General features: G+C 41.8%; 1 protein-coding gene across 1 annotated transcript in view; it reads left to right on the top strand.

Moving 5' to 3' along the window:
• BLMH (bleomycin hydrolase) overlaps positions 1–15,905 on the top strand; it is a 41,392-nt gene extending 25,487 nt beyond the window's left edge. Inside the window, exons 7-12 of the mRNA XM_075263772.1 lie at positions 2,013–2,168; positions 4,683–4,841; positions 5,142–5,209; positions 5,886–6,003; positions 8,423–8,492; positions 14,434–15,905. Of these exons, the coding sequence (XP_075119873.1) occupies positions 2,013–2,168; positions 4,683–4,841; positions 5,142–5,209; positions 5,886–6,003; positions 8,423–8,492; positions 14,434–14,582 (720 nt within the window). The 3' untranslated portion in view covers positions 14,583–15,905. The remainder of the gene's footprint in view (positions 1–2,012; positions 2,169–4,682; positions 4,842–5,141; positions 5,210–5,885; positions 6,004–8,422; positions 8,493–14,433) is intronic.
• The last annotated feature ends 548 nt before the right edge of the window (positions 15,906–16,453 follow it).

Here is a 16,453-nt window from a genome sequence, read left to right as displayed (position 1 = left end):
TAATCTCCGTCCTCCAGCATCCGTTTTTATGGCACTTCAATACACTTCAGAGGTTAGTCCATATCTGGATGTGTATTCTGTGCTCTGTCTGTTTATAGAAAGTTTAATGCACTAATTTCCTCTTTCTGGGTCTCGAGTATGCCAGCCAGGGAATTCACACCCAAATCTTTGCTGAACAGATCATTACATCATGTGTGTAGCCCTTGAGTTACTAATCCACACGGGGCCTGATACAACAATCTGTATATACTCCCAGGAGTCGAACACTTCATTTTGTGGATTTAGGCACAGGTTCCCACAGGAAAAAAGAAGAAAATGCTTGGCGTATAGTAAAATAGTTTATTTATGGCCTGGGATCTGAATAATTTAGGGGGTCTTTAGGGCTTTGGTTTGGGGTCTGATTTATTTATGAAGTTAGGTCTGGTCTGGTGTCTGTTGGCTGAGTATTGACGGACTGTTATACCCCAATACACCCACCCCACCCCACCTCCCCATTTAGCGGTCACCAACTAAGAGGAAGATGAGACTCCACGGACTGTTACACCCCAAACCACCCCACTCCCCATACCCACCACTCACCCATCCGTATCTAACTCCCGCACACACACTTTACTAGCTTTGGCAATGCCAAATATCTAATCGGACGTGCCAATAAAGCTTATTTGATTTGATTTGAGTAATGAAGGTGGTCTGGTCTAGTGTCTGATTCATGTATGGGGTCTGGAGTCTCATTCACATAGGCGGTTTGGTCTAACATCTAGTTCTTTTCAGGGTCTAGTCATCTGATTTATGGAGGTGGTCTGGTTTTGGAGTCTGATTTCATTTACGAGATATGTCTTAAGTCTGTTTTAATTAAGGGTCTGGTCTGGAGTGTCATTATTTAGGGGTCCATTCTGGGGTCTCAATTAATTTAAGTTTGCAATAGGTCTGTTGCCTCTATTATCAAAATTTGGTGCATGCTAGGTGTCATTGCCTGGGGCAGCATGAGATAGAAATACACCCTTGTACACCCCAATAATGGTTAAACTGCGACCAGTCTTGGCTCCGCTTGCCTCATTTACAGTATAAGAATCGGTGGTGAAACATCCTACAGAGTAGAATAAAGTGAAAACTCGATTTAGTTGTGTCTCATCTTCAGAAGAACTCTATGTAGTGCAACATGTTTTGATCCACAGAGGCCTAATTCCCGTTGGTGGAGACTTTTTAAGACCAGGAACCTGGATCTCTTCTGCACTGGCATGAGATGTGCCTGTTAGTAAATAAGATGCCTCTCTTGCCCTCTGTGCACTAGAAATTCAGTCCACACCAGACAGGAGCACCTCAAAAGTCTGACCATACAAATACCCATAGTAGTTCAGTTCCCATTTTCTTGGATAGGGGCTGAGATGCAGTAACCTATCCCAGCCACTACACAGAGAATGGAGCTGTCTGCTTCCTGCTTCATTCTGTGTTAGCTGACGGCCACTCTGAACAGTTGATTGGTGGGGGTGCTGGATGTCAGACCCCCCCTCTGATCTGAGACTTTATGTATAGGTAGGTCATCAATATCTGTTAACCCCCAAAAAACCTTTAAAGTCTGACAGTGCACTCTTGGCCTTGCCAGTAGGCTTCTGGATGCCGGAGATATTGGTGTTGTTAGTTTCAGCACCGAAATCCCTCTACTGTCAGAAGGGCGGGCATTATCTTTGGGCTGCCAGGAACGCCCCACCTGTCAGTACTCTTGCATAGCCTTGTATTGGAGGGAGGGATATTGGAGCCAAACTAACAACAACCGGCCAAGCTGACTGCGCTAAATTCGATGCAACGTCACCTTTCTAGCAGTATATAATACCGCACATCTCTGAGGACATGAAACGTCGACTTTAATTCTACTATTGCCCCTTTTATAATAAATGAAAAAGTTACATGGGTTCTGATCTGCTAAAATAACTGGTAAATGATATGTCATGCTTCACAGATTTTATTGAATATACCGTGTATGTCGTGTGCTTATTTTCTTCTTTATTCTTCAGGTGTACCGGGTGGTCAGTATATGTGTAGGGAGCCCACCTGAAACCTTCACCTGGGAATTTAGGGACAAGGAGAAGACTTACCACAAGATTGGACCTGTGACACCCCAGGAGTTTTATAGGGAACATGTAAAACCACTTTACAATGTAGAAGACAAGGTGAGCTTCTGTGTACTGGAATACCTGTGTAATACAAATATAATAGCTATGACTAAGAGAGACATGCTCTCGAAACGCGTCAGCTAAAGTGCTGGGTCTATCACACCTTGCTATACCACCATATGTCTGTGACTGTCATATTTTAAAGCATTGTTGCTAATCAATAAAGGAAGATATATTTTTACCTAACAAGGACGCGCTGGACATCAGTTTTTATCGTATTTATACACAACACACCATAACACCACCGCCTCCAAATTTTACTGTTGGCACTACACATGTTGGCAGATGACGTTCACTGGGCATTTGCCATACCCACACCCTGCCATCGGATTGCCACCTAGTGTACCATGATTCATCACTCCACACAACGTTTTTCCACTGTTCAGTCGTCCAATGTTTACGCTCCTTACACCAAGCGAGGCATCGTTTGGCATTGACCTGCGTGATGTGCGGCGCCCAATCACCTGACCACGTTCATAGTCCATGAGTTCTGCGGAGCGCCCCATTCTGCTCTCTCACGATGTCTAATGTCTACTGATGTCGCTGATATGGAGTAGGTGGCAGCACAATGCACCTAACGTATGTTTTTGGGGGTGTCTGGATACTTTTGATCACATAGTGTAGATAGACAGACAGACAGACAGACAGACAGACAGACAGACAGATAGATAGATAGATAGATAGACAGACAGACAGACAGACAGACAGACAGACAGACAGACAGACAGATAGATAGATAGATAGATAGATAGTTGTTTAGTGTTCCATTAACTTTAATCAGAAACCCACAATAAAACCCCAGCACATATTAAGTAGGTGACTTGTGTAGCAGTCTAAATAATTGTAAAATGGCGGTATTATGTTCTATTATTTGTGGGTGTTTATAAAAGCTGATGCTGTGTTTCTTGCATGTATTGGAGCCAGCGGAGAATGCAGCATCCTGACTTGAATACATCCAGCATTCACTTTGTTTTTATCAGTTCTTCCTGGCTCAGAGATTATGAAAGCAGCCCTCCCACCCATCCCCTTCCCATTATGTTGTTTGTTCTCCAGCATATCTCTCAGAGCCATCACTCAGGCCCTCATATTGGGATTCTGCTTTGTCACGAAGTATGCGAGACACTTTTCATTTTCAAGCCACTTGTCTGGAACATAATCTATTGAGTGCTAACAGGCAAGTGTTTTTTTTACTAAGTGATCCAGAACTGTTAAGTGTGAGGTGTTACCCATCTTTATATAATTGATGTCCTATCCATATTTAGAGCAGTGGGGGTCCGATAGCCAGGACCCCTGAAAATCAGCAGTTTTTACCATGGTGGCACAAGCTGCAGTGCAAGTACTGCAGTGGTCGTCGCATTCACATCTATAGGACTACAGTACTCAAAATGGCCACTATGGCAAGTGAGAACTACAGCTGGGTACCAGTTTTGAAAAGCCGTATACCCTTTATATTTCTAGTGTAAGTCTCCATAATACATGCATACATAACATATGCATGGTTTTGTTCATAGTGATCTGGTGTCTGCACCCGAATTGCCTTTGATAAAACTTAAACGGGTTCTAGATATTGATGGTTTTTCCCTTTGGATAGGATATCAATATGGCATAAGTGGGCATCCACGGTTCCTGAATTGTGTACAGAGCTGGTAGCAGACATCTGCGTACACTGTGTAGTGGCCGTGTTGTGTTATTGCAGCTCTGCTCCCTTTGCTTTAATGCGAGCCAAGTGGAAGTGCTAAAGCATGGCTACTACACAATGGATGGACCTGTCTACTTCTAGCTTTATGCAGTTGGGGCAGGTTTATGAAGACTGCCCTGTAGTCTTGGCAAAATTTTATTAATGTGTGAATAATTTTGGTGCCTCTTGGGTGGTCTGTGTGCCAGAAACCTTTTTTTTTTTTTCTAATGCAGATATTAAATTTGCTTGACTGTGAAGCCCCGCTCTGCAATGTGTGTCATTTAAATGGGTAAAAAGTTGCAAATTTTTACAATAACTGGTAAACTCAACACCGACACCTATTGCACTATTTTAGATAACATTGTGCTTCCTACATTATGGCGGTTCTATGGGTCGGACCAATGGTAATTCCAGGATGACAAGCTGTCATGTAGCGAGGTCTACCATGGCTTGGTACAGTGACAATCAGATTAACCGACTGGACTGGCCTGCCCAGACTTGAACCCTATCGAGCATCTCTGGGACAAGTTGAATTGCCGAACTAAGGGGTGCAGCAGCCGACCAAAATCAGTGCAAGAACTTGCCTGTCTTCTCCAAGCCAAATGGAATAAAATACCACTAGCCGTCATACAAGGACTTATGGAAAGCATGCCCCAGAGGGCTGAGGCTGTAATTGCCGCTCAATGCCGCAGTTGTCCAAATAATTATTGGTAGACAGTGTATTATATTAAAATAACATCAGTGTTCTGTTCCTTTGAGCATTGTTTTGTTCTTTCTGGTCAGTTTGTGCCATTTTTTATATCTGGACTTTCTCTGTTTCTTTGTCACTGCAGATCTGTCTTGTGAATGATCCTCGACCACAAAACCCTTTTGGAAAGCTGTATACTGTGCAGTTTCTTGGAAATATGGTAGAAGGCAAGAGAACACTGTACAATAACCAGTCTATTGATGTGCTGAAAAAGCTGGCAGCAGCCTCCATAAAGGATGGTGAGGTGGGTACAGGAGTTATGATGTATTACTATGGGGAAACTGAAGGGATTGCTGCGTTCCACCAAGTACCTGCATCCTGTTGGGGTTGACCCCTTAAAATTGACAAATTGATAGCTTACCTTGACAATCAGCCATGATGTGTATTCCTTTACCTTTTTTTTTTTTGCTGTCTTGTCATATTCTTGGTCTCCAGATAGGTCATTTGTCACTTCAGTTTGGTATTTATTGAGCTTTGCTAAATTTACTATGTGGAACTGGATGTGCCTTTTATTTCATCCTAGTATTCTCTTATTTTAAAACAGGCAGTGTGGTTTGGATGTGATGTCGGAAAACACTTCCAAGGAAAATTAGGAATCAACGACATGAACATGTAAGTTTGATAAATCATCCTAAATAATATGTGGGATTGATAAATGTTGACCTAAGAAAAAGTAGTTCTCTTCTCTCCTTCATCTCCTCCTCCCCTTCCCCTCTCCATAGACTTCTGTGTTAGCTGTAACTTAATCTGTGTGTGAGGCTGACCGTCCTCCTTCTCCCTGGATACAGGTGCTAGGAGTATTAACAGGTCCTAGGAGTATTAACAATAGGGAGGAATGAAGAATTCTGATTTATGGAGAGAGAGCTTTTTTTAAGATATAACACATTCTCCTGGCATTTGCCAAACGGGATTGACCCATCAGACCTCCAGGCAGAGTTTTGTTGCTTTTTCAATCAAAGCATCTTAAGAACGTGCAAAATTACGCGGCGTATACGCTCGTAACTCCCATTGAAATCAATGGGATCTTTTTGAGCGCGCGAACTTGACACACCGTATACGTGCCAGATCACGCTCTACTTTACTACGTGTGAACTCAGCCTAAAATGCTAGCACTGCTGAAATAGAAGAAAAAACTATCAAGATGCTTGATAGAAAAAAGCAACACAACTCTAAAAAATTCAACAGAATTGCCCCGTGTGAACCCTTTGTAATCTTAAAGACATTTTATTTGACATTTTGTGTTTTTCATAGCTCTCATATTTCAGTTATCTTTGTTCCTTTATTTCAGATTTGACCATGAGTTGGTGTTTGGTGTTTCTGTGAAGAACCTGAACAAGGCAGAGAGACTTATTTTTGGGGACTCGATGATGACACACGCCATGGCTCTGACTGCAGTCACTGAGAAGGTGATTCATCACTAAGGCCAGGTTCACACCTGAGCCCGGTTTCCATTTGGGGTTTCCATCCCTTAATCCGCTTAAAATATACTTAGAGAAAAGTCTGCATTCTGAGGGCGGAAACCTGGCAGACCCTGTTATAGTCTATGGTGTCCCAAAGGTTTTCGCGGGTATCTGCGTGCTAAGCGGATCAGACTTCCCAGGCGTAGGTGTGAACTTTGCTTTAATCAGATCACTGTAGCATTATTACATATATAGGTGTCTACATAGCAGGACAGATATTCCTACATAACATACATCACTACATGCTCAGCTGGGCATACTATAGCAATTCTCTAAAAAGAAGATAAATGTAGGGACTGGTTTAGTCCTGTTCATGTGGAACGCTGCAGCTGTTTTTTGTCAACCGTCAAAGGGTCAGCTTCATTGTCATCAGCCTGTTTCTGACCCTGTACACTGTGTAATATTGTATGATCGGGTCACCATGTTCCCTCTTATACTGCAATCTTTGAGTGGATTAAAGGGATTATCTGGCCAATATTTTCTTTTTGAAGGGGTTATGCTACTAACATAGGATAGACTATAAATCAGTGGGGGTCTGACTGATGAGATCCCCCACCATTCCTGAGGATGTCAAACACAGTTGAAGTACAGCACTTGACTATCTCCGGCGCCCCCCTTTAAAGTAAGTGGGGGGGGGCGGGATCTGCATCCACCACTTTTTCCACAGCTGCATTCACAGCGGGGGGAAATATATGGATGGAGGATGAATATGTTTTGTGGCATAACCCTTTTAAGTCTCAGACTGTCATCACCATAATGTCTTCTTTCTGGTCCACTCTCTCCGAATTACTGGTTGCGGTGGGTCGGGTCACTTCTGCAGCCATTGTGTTGAGATGGAAGCAGGACGTAGCGACCAGCAGAATCTGGTAGTTGTGGAATTTTTTAATTTATGTATTATTTATTTAATAATGTCAGACAATGCATTTATCATTGTCTTTAAGTAGCAGCATAGTAGTAGTAACATACAAAGTTTTATATCGCACTAGAATTTTGGATACAAAAGCCAAGAACAACCCTGTTTAATCCGTTTTCTTGTGTATCATTTAGTTTCTCTTTCTAACTTTCTTATGTTTACTTGAGAAGCTTTAATCAGCCCTGATTTTCGGACATGTCCCCCTCTGTACACTTCCCCCCACTCCTGAGTTGCTCTGTAGTGTATGTTATGACAGAGGAGAAAATTAGACCTCTTATGCTATGTGAAGACAGTGACCTAATGAGTGTTGTCTGCTGAGAAAAAGCCCTGGGAGGACATTCATTAAAAGCAAATTTTCTCCGCTGACCTCCTGGCTTGTTATTCTTCCCACCCCGATGGTTACAGAATGCAGTCCTCCTCCTCCTCCTCCTCCTCTCCGGTTCTTATCTGGATTAGCTAATAAAATAGCATAAGGCCAAAGAAAAGAAAAACATGCTGGGAATGTGTGCCACCAGAATAGGGACGGTAAGGGATTGAGAAAAGTGAAATCCGCTGTTACATTTGAGCTACATTAAAACTTTGTTCTTGCTGCTGGGAGGAGATTATCTTGTGACTGCCTTCTAAAGTCCGGTACTTCACCTAATAGCATCAAAGACACTGGATAAGCTGCCGCTCCTGTGTGACGGCGACTAAGTGGTCCCAGGGTCTTGTCTACAAACAGTCTCTTTGGAAGCTGCTGGTGACAAGGCTTGACTGGTTTTACCTTATGGATTTACTTCTATATGGTCAGTATGTAAACCATTAAAGGTGTTGTCTAGCTATGGGCACGTTCACATCTACGTAACTTCATACAGGATTAAACAATAAAATGGATCCATCTAATGATGGACCGCAACCAATCCTGAGGGATCTGACTATAATGGAGTACGTTATTGGTTTCCCTGAAAGTCAGGCTTGTGGGACTTTTTAATGTCCAGTTTTAGAAAGACTGGGCCAGACAGATATTAGATATAGAGCCCAAGTAAATTATTAGGGAAAGGATTTAGAATGGCATAAAATAATAAATGAAGATACTCTACCACTCACTTCTAGTTCTGCCTGCCTCTGCTTCTTATTCCAGCAATTGTGTCCCAACATGGACACATAACTGTGGCACTGGCCACAGCAGCGGTCACAAGCCCAGGGCTTATTCACACACTGCTTGTAAGTCAAAACCAGATGTGGAGGCTACACAGAGGTAAAGTGTAGTAAAAAGTTTTGCACCTGTATTGTGTTTTTGTGACTCACCTGGCCATGGCTTACAAAGAATGATGTGTGAATAAGGCCTAAGTCTTTGATTTCCACCCTCCTCCTAAATACTAATTTCCAGTGTATATAGTAGATAGACAGGTACGCAATTCTGACAATATCTCACATCATCCCCTTAACTTACAACATTATCTACTTTTCTAGGATGGTCAAGAAGGAGAATGTGAGAAATGGCGAGTGGAAAACTCCTGGGGAGATGATCGTGGTAATAAAGGTAAGTTTGGCTTTACTTCAAAGACATCATAATGGTGACGGTTAGCCGTGTGATTGAAGAACATTGTGATGTATGTTATGAGACCTCAAGCACTGTGTAGACACAGACCTAAAGCAGCGGTCCATAAAAATTTGGTGGGTAAAAATAAAACGGCAAGTAAAAGAATGATCAATAGATACATAAATGCATTTCTATAAGGAATGTAGGTTGAAAACTTATTAACCTACATGATGTAGGTTTCAGGTTCTGGCACACAGACATCCTAAGATGTGCCAACTTCATTGTCTCTTAACAAATTTGGTGACTGTCACGCTATTGCATCAGCTTATTAATAGGCCGTTCACATGGCAGATAGTGAACAGGAATTTGAGACAGTCTTACACTTTAGAGTCCTCTTCAGATTCTGACCCTGTGCATCCTGCAGAGGAACATTGAAGCACAACTTCAGTTTTCATCATTGGCTTTGGGTCTAATCAGACTGAGCCTTGCAATGCGGATTCTGCAGCAAGATTGAGCAAGCTTCCTGAAAAATCGAAGCGCCTGTGGCTGCTTTCCATTGAAAACAGTGGGAGGCAGATTATGGCCGGAATTTGCAACTGAATTTCAGACAGAATATTCCTGTAAGGGTAAGTTCAGACTGTGTTTTTTGGTCAGGATTTTGGCTCCGTATCCACCTCAAAATCCTGACCAAAAAGACGGCTCCTATTGAAATCAATGAGAGCCACTGAGGGGGTTTTTTCGGGAGTCGGAACAAGATGCTCATTCTTCAGGACAATTCGCCTCACAATTCGGCCTGAAGACACTCCCTCCTCCGGACTAAGCCCATTCATTGGGCCTAATCCGGAGCGGAGTGCAGTACTGGATGCCGATGCAGTGCAGTGGCTTTCAGTCGCGGCTACCCGGTTTTTGGTCCGGAACCTGAGGCAGCCTCCGCCTCAGGTTCCGGACCAAAGAACCCCGTCTGAACTTACCCTAAGTCAGCTGCAGATTCAGTTATGTGAACATACCCCAAGGCTCCATGCACACAGGGCATTGGAGGGTCCATTCCATTGAAAATAGAGCAGGTTCTATCCTGCTTCATTTCATGGGAACTTAATGGGAACGGATATACACTTGGTCATATGCATAGGGTCCATGCCTGGCCAGTGAAACTGCTATCTTAATGCTGCCATAACAAAAAAATAAAAATAGAAAAGATTTATGAACTCTTTGGTCCTGGCAGCTAGGAAAAAATGAAGATGATTTCAGGTCTGCACATAAAATGAATGAACTTCCTCCTTAAAAAAAATTAAAAATTAATAATAGTCTTCTAGTTCATTTAGTATAAGTGTGTGCTATAACATATGTCTGTTTTCCTCCAGTCCCTTATGTAAACGTTTGTATGTATGTAACCTGACTGCTTTGACATTTCTGGTCCCCGGACATTTGGCTAGATAGCTGCATTTTTATAAACCAAGGATACAGTGTCCTGATAGTTATGTAACGAATAGCAGATCGCGGATACACGGCTTGTGTCTGGGGAGAGGAAACTGAACCCGCCTGCACATTTATACATAGAGCTGGATATGTTCTTATCAGAGCTAAATCCTCAAATCCTTACAATCGCTTAAAACTTTATTAATTAGTAGAGCGGGGTCCAGGGACGCAGCACAGGCTGCAGCAAAGAGCCATAGAGATTAAAGGAAGAGATTCTGGAGTTTATTACTGGATACTCGTATGTGCAGCTGAACGATACTTTGTAGCACTGCCAGCACTTGCAATATCTTGGACACTAAGATATGGCTTCTGCTAAGTAATATTTAAGCAGTATGACGAGAAAAGCTTCTCTGTAACCCTCACGCTGCATTAAACACAGTGTGATTTTGATGACTGTGTTCTGGTGTAACATGCTTGTGTAAGAACTCTCTGCAGGCACCATAAATATCAGTATGAGCAAAGACTTGTTTTTGGATAGCACCTTTAAGAAAAGTTGAGTAGAAGATTTAAAGGGAGACATCCACCACTAAATCGCTTCTATACTCCTCATATGCGGTTGTAGGACCAATAAGTGTCAAAGTCGACTCTTAGTGTCTGAGAAAATCAGTTCTTAATATATATGCAAATGAGCAGTTCAATGTCCCTGTCTGCGCCTGAGCATCTGCTTTCACCTGTAGTCACCACCCAAGACCCTCCTCTGACACATACTCTTATTTACAAAAAATATAATTCACCCAGATAGCAATGTTAGATTGCTGTAAAATTCTTATTTTGTTAAACTACTTCCCCAGTCCCCAGGCTTTCAAAGGCTACTTTTGGGTAGTGTACCTGTTGTTGAAAGATCGTTGCCTGCTAGACATGCACTCAGACCTTCCGCCCAGTTGACAGAGTGGATGTATGACTGGACAGAGAAGCGGAATGGTCATTTCTACAAGCTGCCCAGACAGATCTACAGTATTGTAGATAGATTGATCTGCTGACAAGCACGAGCAGCTTCCATATTATTACCCACCTATATATTGTAGTCTCGTACATATATCATCATTGACCTCACACACATAAAGCGTCAGTCTATTCCAACAAATGTGTTATTTTTTGTCAGTGGGTATAGGTTGACAGGTCCCAAAGTCAAAAAAACTGGTGTTCTGGCAGGCTCACCAAAAATGTATGCACAGTGCTGTAGATGTGTTTGGAATTGAATGAAGAAGGTAGGACCTTGGTTATTGAGCTCCCTGCCTCTTCTCTCCCTTGCTACTCAGATCACTCCAAAATCAGTTTGAGGCTGAGGGCCCATGTTCTAGAAATGCAGCTCTTTCTGTTGCAGATTTTGCAGCATTTTTTTTTTTGAGCCAAACCCAGCAGTGGCTACAGAAATAATAATAAATATAAAAGAAGAACTTATGCTTCTGCTCAATCCTCTACTGACTTTTCCAGAATGTGGGGCCCCACAGGCCGGAAACGCCGCAGTACTTGCAAATTGGATGGGATTCATGCGAATCCCATGCCCACTTTGTGGAAAAAATCGCAGTGCGGACACGCTGTGATTTCCAAAACCGTTGTGGTTTTGGAAATCGCAGCATGTCAATTATATCTATGGAAACGCCGGCGGCTTTCCCATAGATATAATTGTAACAGAAAGTCTGCGGAGGAAAACTCTGTGAACTTTCTGTTCAAAACGCTGCGGGAAGAACCGCAATGCGTTCACGCCGCAGTTGTTCCCGCAGCACTTTAGCAAGGTGTTTCCGCCCTGTGGGGCCTTAGCCTTAAGGAAACCTTCCCGTTCCAGCTAGCTTCGTCATACATTTTGTCTTACATGGCCTCTGCTTTGTAATAACCGCTTGTCCTTTAGGTCGCTTAGTATATGACCTCTACCAGTTCCCTTTTTGCAGATGTCTATTCCAAGGCTGATCTCGCAGTAGTTTTTTCCTCCATTTATCAGTCGTCGTTTTCTGCCGATACTAACCTTATTAATCAAGGCTGAAATGTATTGCTAACACAGTAACAATGGAGAAGGGAACAGACTTCCTCCTAAATAGGACTGGGAACTAAGGAAAAACGTAATGCTTTCTAGACATCTCCACCTGGAAATAGAAGGCTATCAACATGCGGAAGTTTGGATTAGTTGGGTGACCATATTTTGCAAGCAGCACCCTTGCACAAACACAAGATAAGAGCATTAGAGGAAATCCCGCCTCAAAATAGCCCGATGGTGATACTCTGAAGCCGTCCTACACTACAAAGAACGCTCTGTAATAGTTACAATATGCACGCTTATTATATACACAATGTTCTGTGTATACTTGTATAGTAATATTATACTTTACATTCGACGTATACCGAGTTCCGCACTTTTTAACCCTTTCCCACCCCTTCCCTATTTTTGCTTCTTTTTTTTGTGAACAAGCCATGGCTTTTTATTTTTGCATTCATAGGGCTTATTTTTTAAGGCACAAATTGGACTTTGTAAAGGAATCCTTAAATATTATATATAATATACTGGAAAGATTGATAAATTAATGGGGTGGATAAAAAAAGGAAGAAAAAAGGGAAAAAAAACCCTGCCATTTATAGGTTTGGTTACACGGCGTTCACTGTGCAGCCAAATTGACATGTTACGTCTGTTCTGTGGGTTGGTACATTTAGCGTGATGCCAAATTTATATAGATTTTATTATGTTAATACCGTTACAAAAATAATTTCTCTTAGTTGCCAAATTTTGACACGCACAACTTTTTTATGTTTTTGTGTAAGTTTTATTATTTAATTTCTTTATTTTACTTTTAATTTTACATTCCTTAAGGGACTTGTAACCAAGGGGGTCTGATCATACATACAATATACTACAGTACTAATGAAGACTTGTAATAGAAGTATGGTAAAGATGAGCCTTCAATAGGCTCCTAGCTGTCCTGGAAATGGATTTCCGTCCTTGGATATTGCGCAGATGACAGCGATGTTCAGCAGTGCGGTGGTGCCTTTGTGTTGCTGTTATTGGCCAAGGCATATGAAGGGTTAATGCTGCAGTCAGGTTGGTTTTCAGGCATTGCTACTGTGTCTCTGCTCTATAAAACAGTGGAGACCCAGCGGCTATGGTGCCCACTCAGCTCCTGAGCAGGTGCCAATTCTAGAAGGATTTTTTAAAGGACTCTTAAGTGTCCTATTGTCTCTGCATGGCTTGTCTGATAGCTATTGCCTGCCACGTAAAGCTGGTCATACACATTGGATGTACAAATGTAGCAGAATTAACCCAAACTTCTGCAATTGGTTAAACTGCTGCAGTATCATCTCTTACCACAGAAGACAACAAAACCAATGAAAAGTCATTGCAAAAAAAAAACAAAAAAACTTTGCAATGACTTTTAATTGTTTGTCTTCTGTGATCAACCAGTGCTAGAGTATATGAAAGGTCCTCTTTAACTCTGCTACATCTGTACGTCGTCTGATCTCTCCAATTTTGGTATTTCGTATTGGGTCCTCCTGACCCTCCCGCAACAGCAGACATTGGAGAAGGTAAGAAACGGGCAATCGAATTTCCAATCCGGAAGAGAGAGGGAGATTTCAGCAGCTTTCTTCCTGCAGCGAATGCATGAATGCTTGGGCAGACAAGATATCTGTTGGCTAATGTAGCATCTGACTGACTCCTTCTGTATCTGCGCTGCTGAGGACCAATTTAAGAAAGTGTAAAATAAAGATATAGGGGAAGAATTATATTTTCTACAACAGTTTTCTGGGGTAAAAAGTTGCAAATGTTGGGTTTGTACATTATTTAAAAGCCAGTTGCAAAAAAAAAAGGTCACAAAATGCCATTTTTTCGCAGCCCACACCACTTTCTGAAAAGCAGGGCATTCTGGGGACGGGCCATCGGCTGCATTGTAAAAGACGACTGGTGCATGTGGTCACTTACAAGAAATGTCAACAAATCAGATGTAATCTTGGTTATGCTGAAACAGTCCCTGGAAAGTTTTCACATTCCAGACATTTTGATTTCATCGTAGTGAAATTGTGCTGGAATTTGGGTGGGATTTGAGAGGAAGTGTATACAAAAGCAGCGTAGCACAATGGCCGGCATTCTGCCTATCAGAGGAACATATCCCCTCTGATTGTGGAATAACTTGAAGATTTTATTTTTGTAGCTGAAAAAAACTTAATGTTAAGTTGCTTTGAGTCTGCCCGGCCTAGAAGCTCAAGAGTGTTTAGATCTCCAGAATCCCATGTGTTTGAATAAGGACCATAATGGAAGTTCCAAGATCAAGGCCCCAGTACCCCAGCTGGGCTCTCCGTTTATTGCTTTTCGTTGTTTATTGGTCTTATCCCTGTGTTATAGAATTTCAGTATATTCCTGAGATGTGAATACAGGGTCTAGGGTGTATATATAGCGTAATATTTGAGTCAAATGACAGTGTTTATAACATACGTCCTGTGCATAGCATAAAATAATTACCATACGTGTCTTGCCCTTTCTTAGGTTACCTCATCATGACTGATGAATGGTTCTCCGAGTACGTCTATGAAGTTGTTGTGGACAAGAAACATGTACCTGAAGAAGTTTTGGAGGTGCTGAAGCAGGACCCAGTAGTCCTACCAGCCTGGGACCCTATGGGTGCTTTGGCATAGAAAAGAACAAATTTCATTTATTCCCATTGTCCTCACCCCCTGCCCTTCACCATCAAGACAAAAATGTCCTCGGTTTAGCACTGGAACAATACATTCAACCAAACATTGCATGTTTAACCAAGAACAAGAAGAGAAAAGGCATCAAAATCTAGGGGTCTTCTGTACCTCAAACCCACCGCTCAGGAAGAACGTCTCTATGTCTAGCTCATTCACTGATATCGATATAGTTTTTTTTCGGTTTTCTTTTCTTTCCTGTAGCAGATACTACAGATTATTATGTTATGATCAATACCTTCTATATATCTCGGTGACAAACTCTGCGCACTGCAGAAGTGCTGAAAATGAATCTTTTTTACTTTCCTGTTGTAGAAGTATTATATACCAGGTGGCGGTCTGGCCTGCTGCTCATAGACTTGTAGCTGGTAACCAGAGATCCAGGTTATAGTTGAGACGAATGTGTAGTAATATGGAGGAATTGATCACAAATATAGCGTTGACCATGGGAAGCAAACATCTGACAGCTTCAAGTTGAGTGGATGTGGGTGTTGTGTTTTAGCGATAACTTGCCGGGTCCTGTCCATCTCTAGTCACAATGGTGTCTTGTGTGAACATTTTTTGGTGTTTTAGTGCAGCTTTTTATTATAAAACTTCAAAGTGCCACATCCAATCCTCCTTCTTTATATCAGATTACCGTAAATAACCTTCACAAGTTTAGTGCAAGGCTGAGACAGTTTCATTGAGTTTAGCAACTAGTCTGAAAAAAAACAAAAACAAGCCAACAGTTTAAAGGGGTCATCTTGTTGTCAGGGCCCTTATTTATTAGCCAGAAATCAGCTATAAAGAGTGTCTCTCACTCTGGAGGCCCCAAAACATCCATGCATTACACATACAGCTCATTGAGAACTTTGTAATGTTTTACTTAGCCTGCAGAGGCGCTGCAGGGGAATAGAACACTTAAACGAGGGGACTATACTTGTCCACCTATAATAGTTAAAGTAGGATACCATGTGATCTTACAGCCCTTTTAATGTATTTCATGAAAATATTACCGAGGGCCGAAATGACAACGTAACCTGAGATGACCTTGTCCTTTTTATTTGGAAGAATGTACTTTTATACATTATGGTTGATTATGCGGTATTGTAATGGTCGCTGCCACTTGTGAGTTAATATGTCCATTTAAGTGTACGTTCTGGGTTACTAATATGGATGAAGTTTAGGCATCATTGATGTTCAGCCAGACAGAAAGCAATTGTTGAGTTTTTAGATTTTATTCTTATTTTCTCTTTTTATCTTTTTCTCTGATTTTAGATGGTGTTTTTTTTTTTAATAAAAACATGAAACCCAGACCAGCTATTGTGTTGTTTAGTACATTTTTATGATTTAGTTCTTATGTTAGTCCTAACACGTAAATCAAAGCTATCGATATCCGATCTGATAATTGGTCGGTTATATGAAAACGATAGATAGTTTTGATGGATTTTAGATGCGAAATTCATCTCACCTTGTAACCTTTACCATTCTATAGGTAGTAAGTCTCAGATCAATGGGGTTTACTGCTTGCATCCCTATCAATCACTAAAATCACCGCCACACGGCTGCTGCAAGTAGTTCAGATGGAGGAGTGGTTCAACATGCATCCATATCGATCATTCTAGAGATCGGAGGAGGGTCTAGCAGTCAGATCGCTAGTGATCTAACATTTATCAATTATCTTATGCCAAAAAGAAGTCTAGAGCAGTGCCGTCTACAAAACCTATAAGGCAAAGGGGTACAGACCCCAAAAGGTCTGACACAAGATATTGTCAGGAGGGGTGTTCTCATTTAGACTATCAGAATCGCCCTTCTGACAGTGAAGAGCTCTTGGTAAC

The sequence above is a fragment of the Leptodactylus fuscus genome, chromosome 2, assembly GCF_031893055.1.
Source record: "Leptodactylus fuscus isolate aLepFus1 chromosome 2, aLepFus1.hap2, whole genome shotgun sequence".
NCBI lineage: Eukaryota > Metazoa > Chordata > Amphibia > Anura > Leptodactylidae > Leptodactylus > Leptodactylus fuscus.
The sequence above is the reverse complement of the archived record's forward strand: the minus strand, read 5'-3'. Positions and strand labels throughout refer to the sequence as shown.